Here is a 19,139-nt window from a genome sequence, read left to right on the forward strand (position 1 = left end):
CTGGATGCAGTACTCCAGATGGGGCCTCACAAGAGCTGAGTAGAGGGGGACAATCACCTCCCTCTCCCTGCTGGCCACCCCTTTTTTAATGCAGTCCAGAACACAGTTGGCCTTCCGGGCTGCAAGCGCACATTGCTGGCTCATATCCAGCCTCTTGTCTACCAGGACTCCCAAGTCTTTCTCCACAGTGCTGCTCTCAAAGGAGATCTTCCCCCAGTTTGTATAAATACCTGGGATTGCCCCAACCCAAGTACAGCAACCTGCACTTGACCTTAATGAACCTCATTAGGTTTTCATGGGCCCACTTCTCCAGCCTGTCCAGGTCTCTCTGGATGGCTTCCCTTTCTTTCAGTGTATCAACGGCACTGCTCAGCTTGGTGTTATCTGCAAACTTGCTGAGGGTGCACTTGATGCCATTGTCTCTGTCAGTGATGAAGATGTTGAAGAGCACCGGTCCCAAGACCAACCCCTGAGGGACACTGCTCGTGACCAGCCTCCACCCTGACACAGAACCATTGATCACAACCCTTTGGCTGCATCCAGCCAATCAATTCCTAATCCGTCAAACAGTCCATCCTTCAAATCCAGACCTCTCCAATTTAGAGAGAACTGAAGCTGTCACTGTATCACAGAAGGCCACCAGATTGGTCAGGCACGATCTGCCCTTGTTGAAGCCATGCTGGCTGTCTTGATTCACCTCTTTGTTTCATATGTGTCTTAACATAGCTTCTAGGAGGATCTGCTCCATGATCTTCTCTGGCACAGAGTTGAGGCTCACCAGCCTGTAGTTCCCCAGGTCTTCCTTTCTCCCATTCTTAAAAATGGGAGTAACATTTCCCTCTTTCCAATCACTGGAGACTTCACCAGACAGCCATGATTTTTCAAATATGATGGAGAGCAACCACTCAGCAACCACATCAGCCATCTCTTTCAGAACCCTGGGATGGATATCATCCGGCCCCATGGACTTATACACATTCAATTTCATGAGGAGAACTCGGATTTGTTCCACCATTACAGTGGGACAGAAACCACTCCCCACACCCTCACCTAGAGGCTCATGGTCCTGATAGACATGGGAAGCCTGATCACTCATGAAGACTGAGGCAAAGCACTACCTGAGTACCTCAGCTTTTTCTATGTCTGAGGGAGCCAGCTCTGAATTACCTTCCATCAGAGGGGGAACACTCTCCTTGGCCTGTCTCCTCCTGCCTATGTACCTGTAGAACCCCTTCTTATTATCTTTTGCATCCCTTGCCAAGTTCAGCTCCACGTGTGCCTTGGCTTTCCTAATCCTATCTCTACACACACGGACAACAGCCCTGTATTCCTCCCAGGCTACACAACCCTGCTTCCACTTCCTGTACAATTCCGTCTTTTCCCCCAGTTTAAGCTGCAGGTCCTTACACAGCCACAGTGGTCACCTGCCTCCCCTGCTCAACTTTTTTTGCTGGTGGATGGAGAGCTGTTGTGCTCTCAGGAGGGTGGTCTTAAAGAGCTGCCAGCTCTGTTCTGTACCCATGCCATTAAGGACTGTTTCCCAGGGGATCGCACTCAGCAGTGGGATCAGCAGGAAGCTTAGTGGTCCCAGGCATAGTTGAATGTGAAGGGGAATGACTCATTCTTCAATTCCATTCTGATTTTAAAATGTCTTTCACTAAGAAAGCACAACCTTGATTGTATATCCTCCCTGGAGCCCCCTGAGGGCTCTGTGTAGGAATAAGCTCAGCCTGCAGACTTCTACAGGCCACTCTTCCCTGTATCATCCCTCTTTACAGTTAGGAATCAGGTGATGTTCCTGTGTTCTGTACTGGATCGGTACGTGTCAAGCACTTGATTAGTTTTACTTAAGTACAAACTTCCTTCACATTTGCAGCACTCCAAATGAAGCTTTAAGATGCTGCGATACTTTGAAGTATTTTTCAAGATGTTTTCTTGATCTGAAATTAAGAGTGTACATTAGTTATCCTGTAGTGTAATCTGCAATCGTATTACCTAAAGAACAGTTTTCCAGAAAGATCTGTGCTCCAGAGAATATTCTGAGCCTGTCCAGGATGCATTTCCCTGAATCATGGATGTACATCATCCACCAGCATTAGAGGCTGATCTTTTGTGCTTGAACCCCTGTGCTCACAAGCATCAGATGACTGGCATCCAAAAGAAAGCATTAGGGATTTGTGTGATTTTGCAGTCAGTAGCAATTCTCCAAGTAAAGTGCAGGGCACATGTTGGCCAAGAACTGGGTATCACAGTTGAGCAGCTGACATAATGTATGTTTTTCAGTTCACTGTCAGTCTTGTCAGTCTGCAGCAACCTGACTTACTTTATTTACAGTTTTATTCTGTGGTGGTTTCTCTCTGAAACTGTGAATAAAAGGGAAAACATTTTGAATTATTTTGCTAACTAAAATTAAATTATACTTTGAGTAATTTTAAATGAAGTCTATTAAATATGGAAATGAAATTTATCCCTCTTCTATCACAGCATGTAAATGTATGGAGAAATATAATTCACCTACAGGTTAAAACCATGCATCCTCTAGGGAGTGTGTTGAACTCATGGTATGTTCCTGACAGCTGCATTTTGCATATACATGTCTGATTTACTGTGTAGTTCACTCTAAGGCAGGAATTGTGCAATGTATCAATTTCAGAATCTTATACACAGAGAAATACTGGCCACAACATATTCAGTGATTCACACGTTGTTATGCCATCTTCCAACATTTTCTGATATGCTCCAATTTTATAATCCACTAAAAATGCTCATGTAAATTTAGGTTACTTTTTGATTTATTTGTTTTTCAAATTCCTTGCAGTCTTTCATCAGTCTTTTAGGGATAACTTCAGTGACTTTTTCTTGGTTGTTTGGTTTTTTTTTCCTTCCAGAGGAAAGTGTTAGCTGCTTCCATCCTGCAAAACAGACTTTCCATATACATTCATATTGCTATCTGATTTTATGTGCCATCTAGGAACTAGTTTGCTCCTAGTATATGGCTGTTCAGCTGTTTTAGCTGTTAGCTTTCGCAATGTGTTTAACTGTTCTATAAAATGGGGAACTTAAGAGGATGAAAGGACTTCCTTTGCTTTTGATACTGAAACAAATATTTGAGGGGTATGGTTTTGATGGTCTGCACAAGGTCGTATGATTGTTATCCTTTGTTGTTTCTTCTCCTCAGTATTGCATTTCTCAAAGATTTAAATCTTGTGTTTGCTTTTGGTTTGCCATTTGTTTTTTACAGTTTTGTATTTCAGAATAGATTTGCATAATAACGATGCTATCATTTTGCCTTCAGCTACCCAGAGACGCAGTTTCTGCTTAGTCATTCATTTTCAGAAATCAGATGTCTGAAGATGTAATAAGCAAATTCTAACTTTCAAATAAGGGTGTATGTTGAAGGCAAAGTAATGTATTAGAGAATTGAGCAAATGTGCATTTGGTGGTCATAATTGATAGAACAACTCACTGAGACTGAAAAAAGGAATTACTGAAGGCCATCTTTTGAATTCATGTTGCAAACAAGGAATATTGCTTGCTTATATTTTAGCATCATAACTGCAATTACATTTTAATTCCAGGTAATTTGGATCTGAGGATCCAACATTTTGCAAAGTACTTACTATGTTAGTTTATGAGTCCAATCTGAGGATTGGACGTAATGATCAGCAAAGGCCAAAAAAGGTCCCAGTGCTTCATGTCCTTACTCTTATTTGCTTATGGAAGACCTTCTTCAGCTCCATTATCCATATCCTAACATCTCTAAATAACACTGTATTTCCTGATAGCTAGCTGGATATACCACATACCACTGAGAATCTAACAGGATTGGTGGTGGATAGTCAGCATGGAAATCTTCATATGAAATGAGCACCATGATAGGATTTTTTGCAAAGCACTATTAAATTAATGTGATCTCTGTGGCATTGCTGTATTTGAACACAGGGTTTTTATGCAGTAAAACTCATACAGTGAGCTTTGTTATAAAACACGTAAGTATGTGCATACACCTCTTCACAGGCCTTCTTGTAGGCCACAGTTGCCCTGACATTGTTGTGTTTCAGCAAGTTGGATCCCCATCTAAGCAGAATATGAAGGTTGATGTAAGAGGGTTTTGGTGCAAGTGGCATGTGAGAATTCTTTCTAAACATGTGCACAATGTGTATTTTAAAAGTTACATAAAAAATGCATTTAAAACATCAATTATATACATATCTGTTAATTCCATGACTTAATTTGATGTTTTCCCCTCAAAAAGAGCTTTTTGAGGCTTGGGGAATATGCAAAACAATGTTTGATTGGGAATTTAAATTAGTTGTATGTTCTTCCAGAAATCCAATTGTAAACTATGTGTGTAGTATATGCGTTTCAGTGTCTACATGAAAATATTATTTATACAATTTATATATTAGATATAACATATTGATAAATCTTTATAAAGTTTATATTTTGTTAAATATTTTGTTGAAAATTTCCATGACAGAATGCTAATGAAAAGATGAAAAAAGTACTCTGTGAGAAGGAGAGCATCAAGACACTCATACAAAGGTCACTTAGAGGAACTATAAGCTTTTATGAGACTTTATTATTTTGCTGACAAGGTCAGCTGGATATTGATCAGTTGGGTGTTTTGTTTAGTTACTTGAAGGCCAATTATTTGTACAGAAACCTCTGTCAACATCCAGGCAATATTCTTTAAACTCCTGACTTACTCCAGCATTTTGGTTTTTGTTTATTACATTGTCTTTTTCCAAACAAAATATGAAAGAAAGTCAAGTATTCCATTGCTGGTGTTTAAATTCAAGTTATCATAACGCACCATCATTTGCTAAATTTAACTGAATTTAAGTAACTTTTGCTGTGAAAAAGTGTGAAGAAGTGGTCTCAACTTTACTGTGTGTTCCTGACTTATATAACGACTTTGTGTTGAAAAAGTTTGGTTTTTTTTCCTTATCTTGCAAATGATTTATCATCTGTTTTCATATTGAGCTATGTAGCCATGGCTTTATGGCACATTCACGCCCCGAATGAAAATAAAAGAAACCCAAGCACAGCCCTTGGCGCCTTGCAGTCAGCCAGGGTTAAACCTGGCCCCTGGTTGTCATGGCCTTACACTGAGAAAGGCTGCGCTGCAGCCTGCACACATGGGCCAGGCCTCAGCACCCTGCAGGTGGAGGTGTGACCCTCTAGGCCTGCAGGAGATGTCAGGGGGTCCCAGAGGATGGGGAATGTGGCTGGGGTACTTGTAAGTAGGTCATGAGTTTTAACTGTTCCTAAATCATTCAGAGCAGTGAAACAAGCTGCACAGAGAGGCTGTGGAGTCTCCATCTCTGGAGGAATTCAAAACCCGCCTGGATGTTTTTTTGTGCAACCTGCTTTGGGTGGGTTGGACTGGATGATCTCTGGAGGTCCCTTCCAACCCCAGGAATTCTGTGATTCTATCTTAAGCGCAAAAGGTGTACCCAAAAATGTGTGGGTTTTTCTTTCTGATTTTGATATTATTTTACACCAGCATGCTTTAAAACTCCACTAAGGAGCTAAGTATGTCCGGTTGGATGTTTTGTGCTTCTGAAAGAGGGATGCACTGTGTGTGTCTGAGATTTCTCACACTTCCTGTCTTCACAGCACAATTTCTGTCATCTCCTGCACCTTGTCAGCAGAGGCCCTGAGTTTCTCCCCATTTTCCCTCATTTCTATAGCATCATTTCCATTTGTTCTGTCTGATAGGATGTATGGGGAGGCTTTTCCCTATCACTGACCATCTCTACAGAGCCATCAGGTAATCTTTTAAGCCACCCTCATGCCTCGTGAGTCGTGGCACCTTTGAGTTCTTCTGTCAGAGTATTAACGCAAATCATAAAATGAGTATTTATTTAGGAAATGTTGGTAAATAGTAGTAAATTATTTAGGCAAATAGCTTTTGAAAAGTAGATAGCACTTAATAGTAGCTTGTCTACAAAACCATCTTAACACCAACATGAGATGATGCAATAATAGCCAGAGCATGGAGCCTTGTGCTCCCAATGCATGTGTCTCTGTCAGACAGGAAGCTTGTTTGGCTCAGCTTTTTGTTTTCCTTTTCCCTGTTGAAGAGTTTTTATTAACTTGTGTGCTTTCAAGTCTGCTTTGTTGTGTAAGAGATTTGAGCTTCTGTTTTCCTTTTAGTACACTAGAGCTCTTTATTCAGGTCCTTTTCAATTTGTTTCTGAAGTGCTGTTCCATCTCTGGTTAAATAGTTGGATAAAACTCCCTGAGATTTTGTTTTGAGCAGAAACGTGTCTTTAGCCTCTTTGTCAATGCAGCTTGGTGGGCCTGGGTTCTGCTCTCCTGCGAGGGTGCCAGAAGCCTTATTTCCTCTTCACTTTGTGCACCATATTTGCCACTCCTGCTCAGGATGCTGAGTCCTTCAAAAGTATCAGGGGTCCACAGGAGATGTGCTTTTTCTGTGTTCAAATGCAGTGGTAGCATTGGTGTTTTTCAAGCCTTCAGACAATTTCAGAAGTTAAATTCAACTCTGTAGCCCTATAACAAGAAGTGCTTTCTGTAATGTTTGTGCTTGCCTTTTGTGTCTTTTCACTGTTTCTGTGGTTGCTGGGGATGTGGGATTACAAGTCCATGTTTCAGATGGGAAGTTGGGCTGATAACAGACAAGGCATTAACTTACTTCTCTCCACTGATGACTTTAAAATCAGTATGAAGATGTGATAAATTACTTTTTCATTAAGTAAAATCTTGTTTAACTTGTTTGGCTTTGGTCATCTATTAGTGATACTTACAGCCTTCTTTTTGTTACATTTCATTGTGTAAGATAATAGCCATAATAGTCTAAGTAAAATTGCAAACTTACTTTGTCAGAGCTCACTGCCTGAGAAACACGCTGCTGCTGTAGAAGGTGTGTAATCCATTCCTGCTGTTTCATCACAGAGTTTGCATTAAAATGCATGATGGAAACAGCTTCATGAAAGCAGGATTGTACAAGTACACCAGTTGTGCATGCAACTGCAGCCCACTTGATTTTAATGATACTGGATTTGAACATCATTTTAATACCATCCCAAACCGCAAATTGCAGTTCAAAAGGTTTTGTTGAGGATCAGCATGGTTCCCATGTCATTAAGAGTTTAGATGGGTGATGAGAAGGATACAAAGGGTTTGTGCTGCATGGTGGAAGCTTCCTCTTGAGATGCTTACACAGTCTGAAAGGAAAATGTTTTCTTTCGGAACCACTATTTGCTCTTGTGGAGTAACACAGGGGCATATTTTTGTTTTCAATAAGTCTGATTATTTTCCGAAGTGACAAGTCTGTTATTCTTAATTAAATGTAACTTTATTCACAGGAAAATACTTCAAAACAATGAACTTTCTGGTTTCTAGGCTTCATATTTTAAAATAAATTAAGATTATTTTCACTTAGAATAAATGTACATGAATATTTATTTAGAGAAAGAGTAACAGTTTCAAGAATCTTTAACACAAAATAGGTAACAAATTTGTAGAATCATAGAATGGCCTGGTTTGAAAGGGACCACAATGTTCATCTGGTTTCAACCCCCCTGCTATGTGCAGGGTTGCCAACCACTAGACCAAGCTGCCCAAAGTCACATCCAGCCTGGCCTTGAGTGCTTCCAGGGATGGGGCATCCACAGCCTCCTTGGGCAACCTGTTCCAGTGCGTCACCACCCTTTGTGTGAAAAACTTCATCCTAATATCCAACGTAAGCCTCCCCTGTCTCAGTTTAAGACCATTCCCCCTTGTCCTATTACTATCCACCCTCGTAAACAGCTGTTATAAATTCTGCACGTAAGGTATGCTTATTGCTTGGTATAGTGGGTTAGTACTTAAAGTTACCGTTATTTTAATACCATTTTTTAAAAGTAAAACAGCAAAATAAGACATACTCATATTTTCTCCTGAATCTTGGTGATTCAAATACAATTTAATTGGTTTATACTGACTGAAAATAAAACTGGGCTTTTGAGAGTTGATACAATATCTGAATGGGATTATTGTTTGTGTTTTTTTTTTTATTTTCCAGGACTCATTCCTTAAGGAATTCCAGTTGCTTGTTTTCATGATTTTGAGCCTATTCAGCCAGAGATGGAGCAGATGGACTGCAAACCCTACCAGCCACTGTCAAAAGTTAAACATGAAGTGGATCTAACTTACACAAGTTCTTCAGATGAAAGTGAAGATGGCAGAAAGCAAAGGCAATCTTATGACTCAAGAGAAACTCTGAATGAATATAGCCAAGAGCTAAGACTGAACTACAACAGTCAAAGCAGAAAAAGAAAAAATACTGACCAATCCACACAAGGTAAATTGTTTCTTTTCTCTTCTAATTACAAAAATTACTTTTTGATTACTCACTGTGAAATAATATTGTGATGTTAACAGGCAAGCAGCTATTTTGTTTACAAAGGCAACCTGCTTTTTACTGCTATTTTTTTTAACTGTGTTATATATCAGAAATATAGGAGTTTTCTTTTAGAAGTATTATTCTAAAAGTATGGACTTAGTGACATTCTGGAGACCACACATGATTGACAAAATTTTCCACAGCAGTGGCTGCTCTTCTCAGTAACACTGAGTGGCTAACGATTTACTACATTTACATGTGTTGTGTATCAGCTTGATTTTGTGGGTTGTCTCTGCATATGTCCACAGTAAATTCAAATGCTACCATACTGTTAACAAAATTAGTAAATTTTAAAATCTATTTAAAAATTGGAAATAATTATCAGATGGCTTAGTGTTTTGTTTTGGGGTTGTTTTTTTTGGAGGTTTGGGGGTGGGAGGTTTTTTTTTTGGCCTTTTGCTTGATATGGACAGAATTCTAGAAGAAATATTTGAGAGCTTATGATGCTGCAGCCAAAGTTAGGAAAAGCTACTCTTTGGATGCAGATAAAGGATGAAAACTGAGACTAAAGTGGAAGAAAATGTGCTGCACTTACTGCAGCATTCCCCAAGGGACTGCTGCTTCTGGTAACCTGGATGCTGAATTTAATGCGCTTCATACAGACTGGTGGCTTATCTCTTGCCTTTAGCTTCATCAGAAATTTAGGCAGAGTGGTGGGGAAAGAAGAGTATTTTTAGGAACTGGGGTACTTATCAGAAGCAGAAGGGGGCCTCTGCCCTCAAAGTAGAAGAAAAGGTCTTTGCGAGCAGTTCCCTTCCTGCTCTTCAAGGAAGTGGTTAAATTGATCCATTATCGTGTGCCCACTATTTCTCAGATAAAAAATTCTGTACTCACTTTAAAGAAAAATAAAACAACCTTCCACCCCTCACTAAGCAAAAGCTTTCCCTAGTTTTCTGAGTATTAAAATAATTTTCATTTTTTGACAAGAAAATCACGAATATGCTTTTGAAGATGGAAAAAATTGTCTTCTCTGTGGTGTGTAAATTAATGCAAAAATTAGAATAGCTGTGCTACATAGTTCATATAGTCTTCTAACTTTTACTACAGATAAGTCGCTTTTATAGTGCTGGTGTTGTCTGAAAGTACCTGTAATTCGTGGGAGAATAATTAGCTAGCTGCCAGAGATAGCCTCTATACATGTACATATGTTCTCTCCAATACTGGGGAAGAAAAATAATGAATACAAATCTTAAGAGTACTATAGAAAACTTCACCAACACATTTGACTCATTTGATAAATGACTTGATCTTGTACTCTTGTTAGGAGAGCTTAGTTAATGAAGATATGTCTATGTTGCTGTGGCTGGAGATAATGTAAATGTACTTGTAGACCTCTTAAAAGCAGCTTCCTCATTTGTGAAAATTCAAGCACTGAAAGCATAACCTCTGCATTGCTAGGCCTTTGAAGATCTCCTTGTCTGTAGAGTTTACTGCTGCAAGGGCCCATGTTAGCTGCAGTGTTGGTGGCCTAGACAAAAGCATGAAGTTTGTAATCATTCAGCTGTAGGCATAGGGAACCAGTCTGTGTCATGTGCTAAATTTATTCTTCCAGAACAGTGCCTCTGAAAGCAGTCATGTTAATAACTTTGGAGAAAGTCAAATTAGTGTGCATTTCTGCAAGAAGTTGTCAGGCATGAACTTACCTCACTTATTCAGGATTTATATGTTAGGAATCAAATTGATGCTTTAGCATGCCAGCAGGTATTTTACACTCATGTTGTAAAGTGATTTTATTGGAAATATATGCCAGAAGATTTTTCCAGGCAAATTAATTTTTAAGAGATACCATATGAATTTGCAGGTCTTCTATTTTAAAACCTATGTATTTTAGTTCTTAGAAGCAATTTGTACTGCTTCAAACTGCAGTATAAGGTTCAATGTTCATGTTTGCAGCAAAGCTCTTGAGCCTAGTGGTAGTTTGTCAGTGTGTAGGGAAGCACCTGAACAATTGCTTACCTTGAGGCACCTCAACTGATTGAGTTCAAAATTCAGACAAGAGTAAAAAAAAGTTATAAAACTGAGTGTAAATATTTAGACTTCAGCCAGAGTTTGATTTGACTCCAGTACTATCATACTGTTTCCAAAAGGGCAGCCAGGCTTAATGGTGTGGATGCTCTGGGTTTTAGAGTTCTTGGTGAATGTTGATATTTGCTCAGTCAGTACTAGAAAAACAGCAGGTTCCATTTTGAACTGTGAATTTGCCATGAAACTATTAGACTGTGCATGGAATGCATTCTTTTCTAAAATTCCTTCACAGAATCTTCCACAAAGTTTTTCTCATGTTTGGCACATCTTTGAAATTTAAAAAACAAAACAAAACAAAAAAACCATAGTGTCCCTTTCCAGAAGGGATTGTTCAGTGGGGAGAAAGCTGTACTGTGCAATTGCTTCAGATTGTTACTGACTGAAGCATTACTTAAGACTGAAAAAAAATTCTAAATTTTAAAGCTAAAGAGATATCCTTAGTTGCATACCCAGGTGTTCTTCTCTAGCCACTAGCTACAATTGAAGTAGTACCCAGTAGGTGATGAACTAATGGATTGCAAAATGGGGGTAAAATCCATGAACTTCATGCATGAAAGATGTGAGAATAGTTGAGAAAACAGGCACATGTAGCAGTCACAAATAAAGTGATAATGATGAAGGGTGAGACAGCAGTCAAATGTGAATTCTAATGATTGAATGTGAGAAGAACATCATTTCAGAATAAAGTAAAATAGTAGTACAGAGGAGCTTATAACAAGAACAAATATAGTCATATATATTTGTATCGATCTTATTTTGTGAAAAGAATCATTCAGATGTGTATGGAAACTGGAAGAATTTCTATCTCCATTAATGTACATAAGAACATTGTATATGTGATCTGTACATCAGAATACAGATATATCTCAGCAATTTCTTGAAGTTTTATTTTTGTTTTTTCTCTATGTGCAGTTTGACTATTTCATTATTACTTTCAGTATTCTTGACTTATTTCTGTGAAAAGCTTTGAAATCTGAGATTACGTAAATTGATTATGTGTGGATATATGTGTTTGCATATATTGGCAATCTGTATAAAAACTGTAAATTTGCATGGCTCAAATTATTTTCAGAAGTCTCAATTATATCCTACAGTATTCAATAGCACTGCTAATATCTTTGCAAACATCTTTTTATGTCAAAATTTTGTTTGAAAACTCAAGCGGTATTGGAAATGATAATTTTTTGGTTTTACACATTGGAAACACCCGGATGCAAAATACTTAACTGTCTGTTATTTTTGTATTCCTTGGATTTCCTGAAATTTTCTCTCAAATCTTATTCTTCAAAGAGGACCGATTTCTTGGTCAATTTTCACAAGTTTAATAGATGGGAATATGAGAGAAAATCTACAGTAAATATGGGATTAATCTGTTGAGAGACTATCATTTAAGTAACAATTTTTAGATGGTCTTCCTGAGGTCTAGTACTTATGTCCCTTTTGGAGAGTGCAGTGCAAGATCAGTTGCAGTTCTGGAGTTATTTGTTTCAAAACCTTGTAGTTATCTGACAATTTAGATTTAACAAATGATACCACAGAATGTTGCAAGCTCAGCTATGATTTGCTCACCTAACAATTCATTGCAAACAGATAGAAAGATCTCCCGACAGTGTAATTCACTCCTGAAAAGTCAATGCTAGTTGTATGATGAGTGCATCTTAAAATGCATTTTTTTAAATCACTGGAATGTTCAAACTCTTGTCTATCTGAAGATATGTAAATCTACAATATCTCATCCTGGCAAGAAGATGTTATGAATTCCTGCCAGACCCGATATCATGTAGCTTGTGGATATTGGCAAACATAGCAAATTAATTCTTGGAAGAATTGGTAAACACAGTGTTTTGTACTTGAAAGAGCTGGGGTAGAATTGGCAGAAGCCATCAGAAATGTTTTCTTGCTAGGAAACTCACTGATGGACCTGGCTGTGAGGAAATAAGTTTTCACAAAAGTACCATACGTGTTTTCACTTCTAGTATGTTTGTGACACTTTTACATAATTAAAACTGTTTTCTTCCACAGCTTTCTCTGTTTCCACCAAAGTAGATATTCCACAAATATTGGCCCTACAAAAAAAGCTTTATTGCTTTTAGGCTAATTATAGATTTGTAGAAAACACTAGTTGAGAGCGATGAATCCCTGATAGGATAAGCATCTGGGATTGAGTCATTGGCATGATAAAGTGTATTGATCATTAACAAAATGAGCATACGGCAGTAAATTTCTGGTTAGGCAAACGTGTATTACCTGGCAAGACAGATACATTGAACTACATTATAAGCAAGGCAAACTGGAGTTATTCCTGAAAAGAGGATACAACAGCAAAACTTTTCTGATTAATGTGTGGAAAAAAAAATCAGCTTTACTATTATTCCGGAAAACAAGATTTTAGAGTGCTTCACAAAAAAAGTTGTCATTTTCTGCTTTTAGCCCTATAAGCAGGACAAGAGCTAAAAACTGATAAATGTTATATAAAATTGTTATAAGGAATAAGAGGTAAATAGATTCAGCTATTGTTCAACATCTTCCTTCAACAAACTCCATTGTTTTAGAATCTGTTTCCACCAGATTCTCATTCCTACACTTCTTAGCATTGCAGCTCTGGTGTGGATATGTGGGCAACAGACATGTTCTGGTGCTCAACAGCACTTTCTTTCTCTGGAAAAGAAATGCATGTGTAGAGCAGGAATTGGGGGGGCTGTTTTTTTGCACTTTACATTTCAGCAAATATAAGCTTACCAGGAAGGGCGATTTAAATACGTGCAACTCTTAACTTCATATGACCAGTCAAAAACAATTTTATTTATTATTAGAGACATTCATATAAGGTATGCTGAGAAGGACTGCTAGGAAATTTTTCTATCAGGAAAATGACAAAATGTTTATTTGTTGTCTGCAAAATGGGAAAAGCTTTTTACGTAATAGCTGTTTTATTCTCTCATTTAAGGATTACACAAATCCATTTGGCCCAACAGATCTGTTTTGCACTTGTAGTGCAAAAGATGGAGAGTCAAATTTGGGCTGCAAATATCATGTCCTCTTTGTTTCAATTACTTCATTTTTAAATAGCATGTAAGGGTAAAGAAGCAAAAATTATCAGCTTTTTTTTCCCTTCTTGGAAACATTAGAATAATACTCAAGCATAGTGCAAGTTCAAGATCTTAGGAGCCCGCCTAGTGGAGATGGATACCAACAGAATGGCTGTGAAATTCATCATTTCTAATAGAGATTTATAACTGATGATTATTTGACAGTCGTATCTACAGCTTGTGTAATTTGGCATAATTTCTTAAAAACAGGAATGCTGTGTCTTATCTATGTGAATTTATGACTTATGTGCTTTGAAACTTCCAGCAGTTTATGAAGGAAAAATGTTTTATCGAGGGGCATCTCTGAGCACTGACTGCTATTAAGAAGATAGTGGTCAACTATTGTCAGTGCTAAGCTGGTGTTCAATGCAGTGTGGTAGAACAGTTCAGTATAGCTCTTGCCAGCATTATTTTGGGGATAAATACTATCAAAATAAAGAGTAATAAAAGTGATTAACGTGTAGGAAAGACACAGTAACATGCGTTAATTTTTTTATTTTTATTTTTATTTTTTTTTTAAGTTTGCATGTGGAGGGGAGAATGGGGAGTTTTTAAAAAGAAAGGAAAGTTGTATGGTGAAAAGTTTCCCTTTGAAGAAGCATTGCTATGCGTGCTTTTAGAAACGAGATACTCTTCGGTTGGGTTGTTGTTTAATTCTGTTGCCCATATTTTCTTTATGATGAAAATTGTGGAGTTAATGAAGAGAGTTTTGTTTTTGTTTTTTGAACCAGTAAGATGTGTAATTTGTTTAGAGCTGTTTATTGAGTTATCTGGGAAGTGACTGCAGTATTGTGGAATGGAGCACTACAGAGACTTGGAAGATAGGAAGAGGCTGATTACAAAGGAAACCAATTATTTTTGTTAGTACTTTCATAGCTTAAGGAAGAAAATATAGAATATTTGATAATACATACTTCAGTAAAATATTATTGATTATTTAATAGGGCTTGTATCAAAAATGTTTATGTACTCTGTATCATCAGATTCAGTTCTCACCTGTTTGTAAATGCCAAATATTTAACTTTTAGACTTTTAATGTTGTCTACAACATCATTTCACCAATTTTAGAAAATCTTTTGTGAACTTTATTTTAGTGTGTTTTGTACCTGTATGCTTTAGAGCAAAAATGTGAAACATAGCCCAGATATGATGTCTATGTGAAGAGGCACACAGTCTACACCTCACTGCCCTTGCTCAGCTGTTAGCAGAGTGTGGTTTAAAACTCCTTCAGGTTTCTGGGCCATACACTAATGAACAGAAGCAATAGCTAATAAGCTCCAGCTTGTGCTGCTGTGTTACGCCATCTGGTCTGAGTGTTTATGAGCTTCACATTGTTCAAAAAAGATTCCGTATGAGGCAGAATAAAAGAATCCATACTCCTAAAGCTTTAGTGTGTTGCCTCCTGCTGCATTCTCTCACAGAAATACAGATTCCTGTTGTGCTGTGCTGTGTTTGTTTGGCTCGTTGTGGTCTAATGATGATGATGTTACTGTCTCCAAGAGAAAAATAGTGTGATGAGCTCTTCTCTGCAGCTTCCTGGACTGCAGCCTTCTCTTCTGCATGGGGAATATCAGCAGACTCCAAGGAAAAAGATGCACTTAGTTTCAGGCCTCCTTGGGACAGTCTTTCTTGATTTGCCAAGTAATTGGAAATTTCTCTCTTTGGAATAACTGCAGTGAGAACACTGGATCTTGAGGCTTCATTTAAACCTCATAGAGGGAATACTTTTCCTTTCCCTCATCAAATCAAAGTACACAGGTAAACTGAACGCACAAAGAGATTTTTCCCACAAGAATGGAGTGGGTGCTCTCTTACGGTATCACAAACATGTTACAAAGCCTCGTAACCTGCTGTCACCATTTCAGTAGTGCTGCTTCCAACTCTATGTTGTTTACCAACATCTTAGTGCCTTGTATTATCAAAAATAGTTTCGCTCTCATAAGTAATCTTTTTTATTTTAAAAGTGAATATCTGACAAAGGGGAAAACTGAGAAAAAAGCTACTGAGAAAGGAAACAAATGAGAGAAGGATCACAGCACGTTTCCAGTCCCCCGCTAACAAATTTCATCTAAGGAATAAAAAAAGCACTCTCCAAACATCACACAAGCTTAACAGTCCATTTGTCAGTGTGCAGATACAGAAGACAACCGTAATTTCCATTCTCTTTTCCGAATTACCTGTTTTCCATGGTATAAAATGCCAGAAATCATTGAAATATAAATCAGGAGGGAAGAGTAACTGTAAAAAACGCCAAGAAATCTTTACAAGAACTTGTACCCAGTGCTTCTAGAATATCTATAGTAGAGACTGTAGAACCCTTCCAACTGAATATATTCCATGATTATCTATCCAAAAGGGCCAACCATACCCTGGTCAAGGGAGGAGATTATCCTGCGCTGCTCTGGCTGGTGCAGCCTCACCTCGAGCACTGTGTGCAGTTGGGGACCACTGTATAAAAAGGACATTAAACTATTAAAGAGCATGCAAAGGAGGGCTACAAAGATAGTGAAGGGTCTGGAGGGCAAGATATTTAAGGAACAGCTGAGGCCCCTGGGTGTGTTGGGCCCAGAGCAGAGGAGTGGAGGCGGAGGCCTCATGGCTGCCACATCTCCTCACAGGGAGCAGAGGGCAGAGCTGAGCTCTGCTCTCTGTGGCAGCGACAGGGCCCGAGGGAACAGCATGGAGCTGTGTCAGGGCAGAATCAGACTGGGAATTAAGAAAAGGTTCTTCACTGAAGGGTGGTCAGGCATGGAAAAGACTCCCAGAGCAGTGGTCACAGCAAGAAGCTAATAGCATTTGAGGAGCATTTGGACAATGTTCTCAGACATAGGGCTTGAATTTTGGGTGGTCCTGAGTGAAGCCAGGAGTTAAACTCAGTGATTCTTGTGAGTCCCTTTCAACTCAGTATCTACTATGATACTGTAATTCTTCTATATTGTACATTCTGGCTTGGGGTTGTGGTTGTTAGAACCTGAAATAATACCAAAATATCTTCAAAATGCTCTTACTGTATGAATATAGACACTTCACGTAACACTTAAAAGTGTCCAAGATCTGCCATAAGTTAAAACAGAGATATGAACAAACACAGAGAATGTCTAAGCAAATATTACAGAACGTTAGATCAAGTGAAGAGCTCTGCACTTGTTCTGCAAGGCATTTTGCTCTGTGTACTCTTGCTGTGTCTTTTATGTCACTCTTGAAACAAAGAGTCATCTTAATTTCTGGAATGAGAAATCTGATTTGATTATCTTCGTTTATAGAGCAGACGCTGAAACAAAATAACATTTCTTCCTAGGGTTTCTCAATTATGTATCTGTCAGAAGATTTTGTACCTCCTGTAATGAAGAACTGTCAAGAAGTAGCTCTGATTCCATAATATTTCTGGCTAAGCAGAAGAGTGGATATATACTAACTTACATAGAACTTGAATTAGTTTTTGCTTTTAGAATTAGACTCAAGTGCTTCTGAACTTCATTCTAAAGGTATTTATGTGAAATAAATTGTGGATGTGATTTAAAACCTAAGGTTCTCCTTTCAAAGCTACACTTCTGTTGGAAGCTGCTTAAAAATCAGTTTCCTGCTGACTGCCACTCATTAGGAATGCTCTGCAAGTGGACAAAGCATCTTTAGCTCAGATGGAAAAAACAGCTTGAAAGGTATAAGGTAATGTTCCACACCAACAGATTGATTCTTTCTCCACTGTAAGCACCAGTTACACAATAAAACAGGGAGTACTGACAATTCCAACTGTCACCCGAAAGCTTAGAAAAGTCGTTAATCAAAATATAAACTGTTGGTGTGAAAATCAGCAAGAGATTAGGAAGTCAGCAAATTCAGATTAACATATTAACATGACAACTAATGAAACTGACTGTCAAGAAATGTAAACATTTGTGAAGATCAACTCTGCTTTATTCAGTGTTATTGTATTAATGTGATAATACAAAATGCTGGAATCTGTAACTTACATCATTGAGAAAGAACATGAACATGGGGACTATCTTAAATACTGTACTCAGAAATGTACAGAAGTGTACTGCAAACTCTTCAGAGCTTTCCTTGTGAAGCAATTAAATGGGAGTGGTGTATTTCATAATTCCGCCATTGTTTAAAGTACTTCACTAGTAAGGCAGTTTTCCTGGAATTTTTAGATTGCTTTATAAAAATGGAATTAAAATAATAGAAAAAAAACAATAAAGAACAGTGAATCACCTTTAAAATCCTAGAGATGCTCAAGGTCATTCCAGTTTCCTCTGGATGTCATCCCTAAGAAGCATGGCATGATACCGCCACACAAATGTGCTGCTGCCTCTTGGACAACCAGCCAGACAGTACATGTGCTCTGCCAGAGTCCTCGTGCTTGCAAGTACACATAACCTGTGCTGTTAGAAGGCTACCATAATATGAAAAATTAATATGATCATCTCATCTCGTCCAAAGACTAGTAGTGATCTTTCGAGGTCCCTTCCAATCCCTGACAAACAGTAAGCAAAATGTACTGAAGATTTGTGAACTGTTCATCAAAACTTCTGTTGATACAGTTATTTTATTTGAGCTTACTGTGGTTAATCTATTTTTATTTTTGCCTGATTTTTAAATTTATTTTAATTCTCCCACTGACAGGAGAACTCTTTATTCTCTGAATTTGCTACATTCTTTTTCACTAATTCAGACTCCATTTATTATTGCTTTCATTATACAAGGGAAGAAGCATTATCTACAATGGACTTAAGAAAGAAAATAATATGACACATCTTAAACTGATTTATCAGAGAGTTTTATTTAAGCTTTCCAGGACTTCTCCAGTATTGATGGATTTGTTTTCCCTTGTGAACAGTTGCTGTGGACAGCAATGTTAGGAGCAGAACATTTGCCAGAAATGCTTGACACTTAATTCCAGATAATTTAATAGGACCAAAGTAGTTGGTGTTCAGAAGTGTACAAAATCTTGAGTTTCTGTTAATTTTAAGTTACAGAGCAAAAATCATTCACATGAGATTTTCTTAACAGCATAATCTAATCAAATGTAGCCAAGAAGTAGGTTTTATGTTATCTATAAAAGTTGTACAAATGGAAATTTGTGTCACATAGTAATTGATCATTTACTCATATGTTAATTTCTTAATTCATTAAATTTACTAGTAGTTTTTTTGGTTTTGGTTTTTTTGTTTGTTGTTTTTTTTTGTGTGTGTGTGTGTGTGTGATTCTGAAAAACAGAAGCTTAGTTGCACTTATACTGGCTAACTTCTGACATTGCACAATTGTGTCAATATTATTTGAAAGAGGTAAAATAATGAAAATAAGCATCCATGATAACTAGAAACATATTTTTTGTTGGAGTTGTAGAGAAAAAAGAAATTGTAGTTTTCTTTATTCAAACATCTGTTTGTATTCTGTGAAAGATGCATTCAGTTTTCCTAGGGATGAAAGTTCTTGAATTCCAATAAAGGGGAGCTCCAAATATTGTTTAAAAAATTTGCATTTTATTAGTTTTGAGCACATCGATTTTTTTTCCTCCATTTCAAATACTTGCATGAAATTAGTGGCGTTTACTAGCTTGGCCTTTTTATTTCACAGTCTATTGACATGAAGAAAAAAGAAAAGATTAA

At 37.8% G+C, this 19,139-nt stretch overlaps 1 protein-coding gene across 8 annotated transcripts in view; it reads left to right on the plus strand.

Annotated features, from left to right (window-relative positions):
- Positions 1 to 19,139, plus strand: part of TENM1 (teneurin transmembrane protein 1) — an 846,851-nt gene that overhangs the window by 603,615 nt on the left and 224,097 nt on the right. For all 8 annotated transcript variants that reach the window (NM_001397994.1, NM_001397993.1, XM_046939904.1 and 5 more), the window contains one exon: positions 8,033 to 8,311. In NM_001397994.1, the coding sequence (NP_001384923.1) occupies positions 8,095 to 8,311 (217 nt within the window). In that variant the 5' untranslated portion in view covers positions 8,033 to 8,094. The remainder of the gene's footprint in view (positions 1 to 8,032; positions 8,312 to 19,139) is intronic.

This window comes from Gallus gallus, chromosome 4 (genome assembly GCF_016699485.2).
Source record: "Gallus gallus isolate bGalGal1 chromosome 4, bGalGal1.mat.broiler.GRCg7b, whole genome shotgun sequence".
NCBI lineage: Eukaryota > Metazoa > Chordata > Aves > Galliformes > Phasianidae > Gallus > Gallus gallus.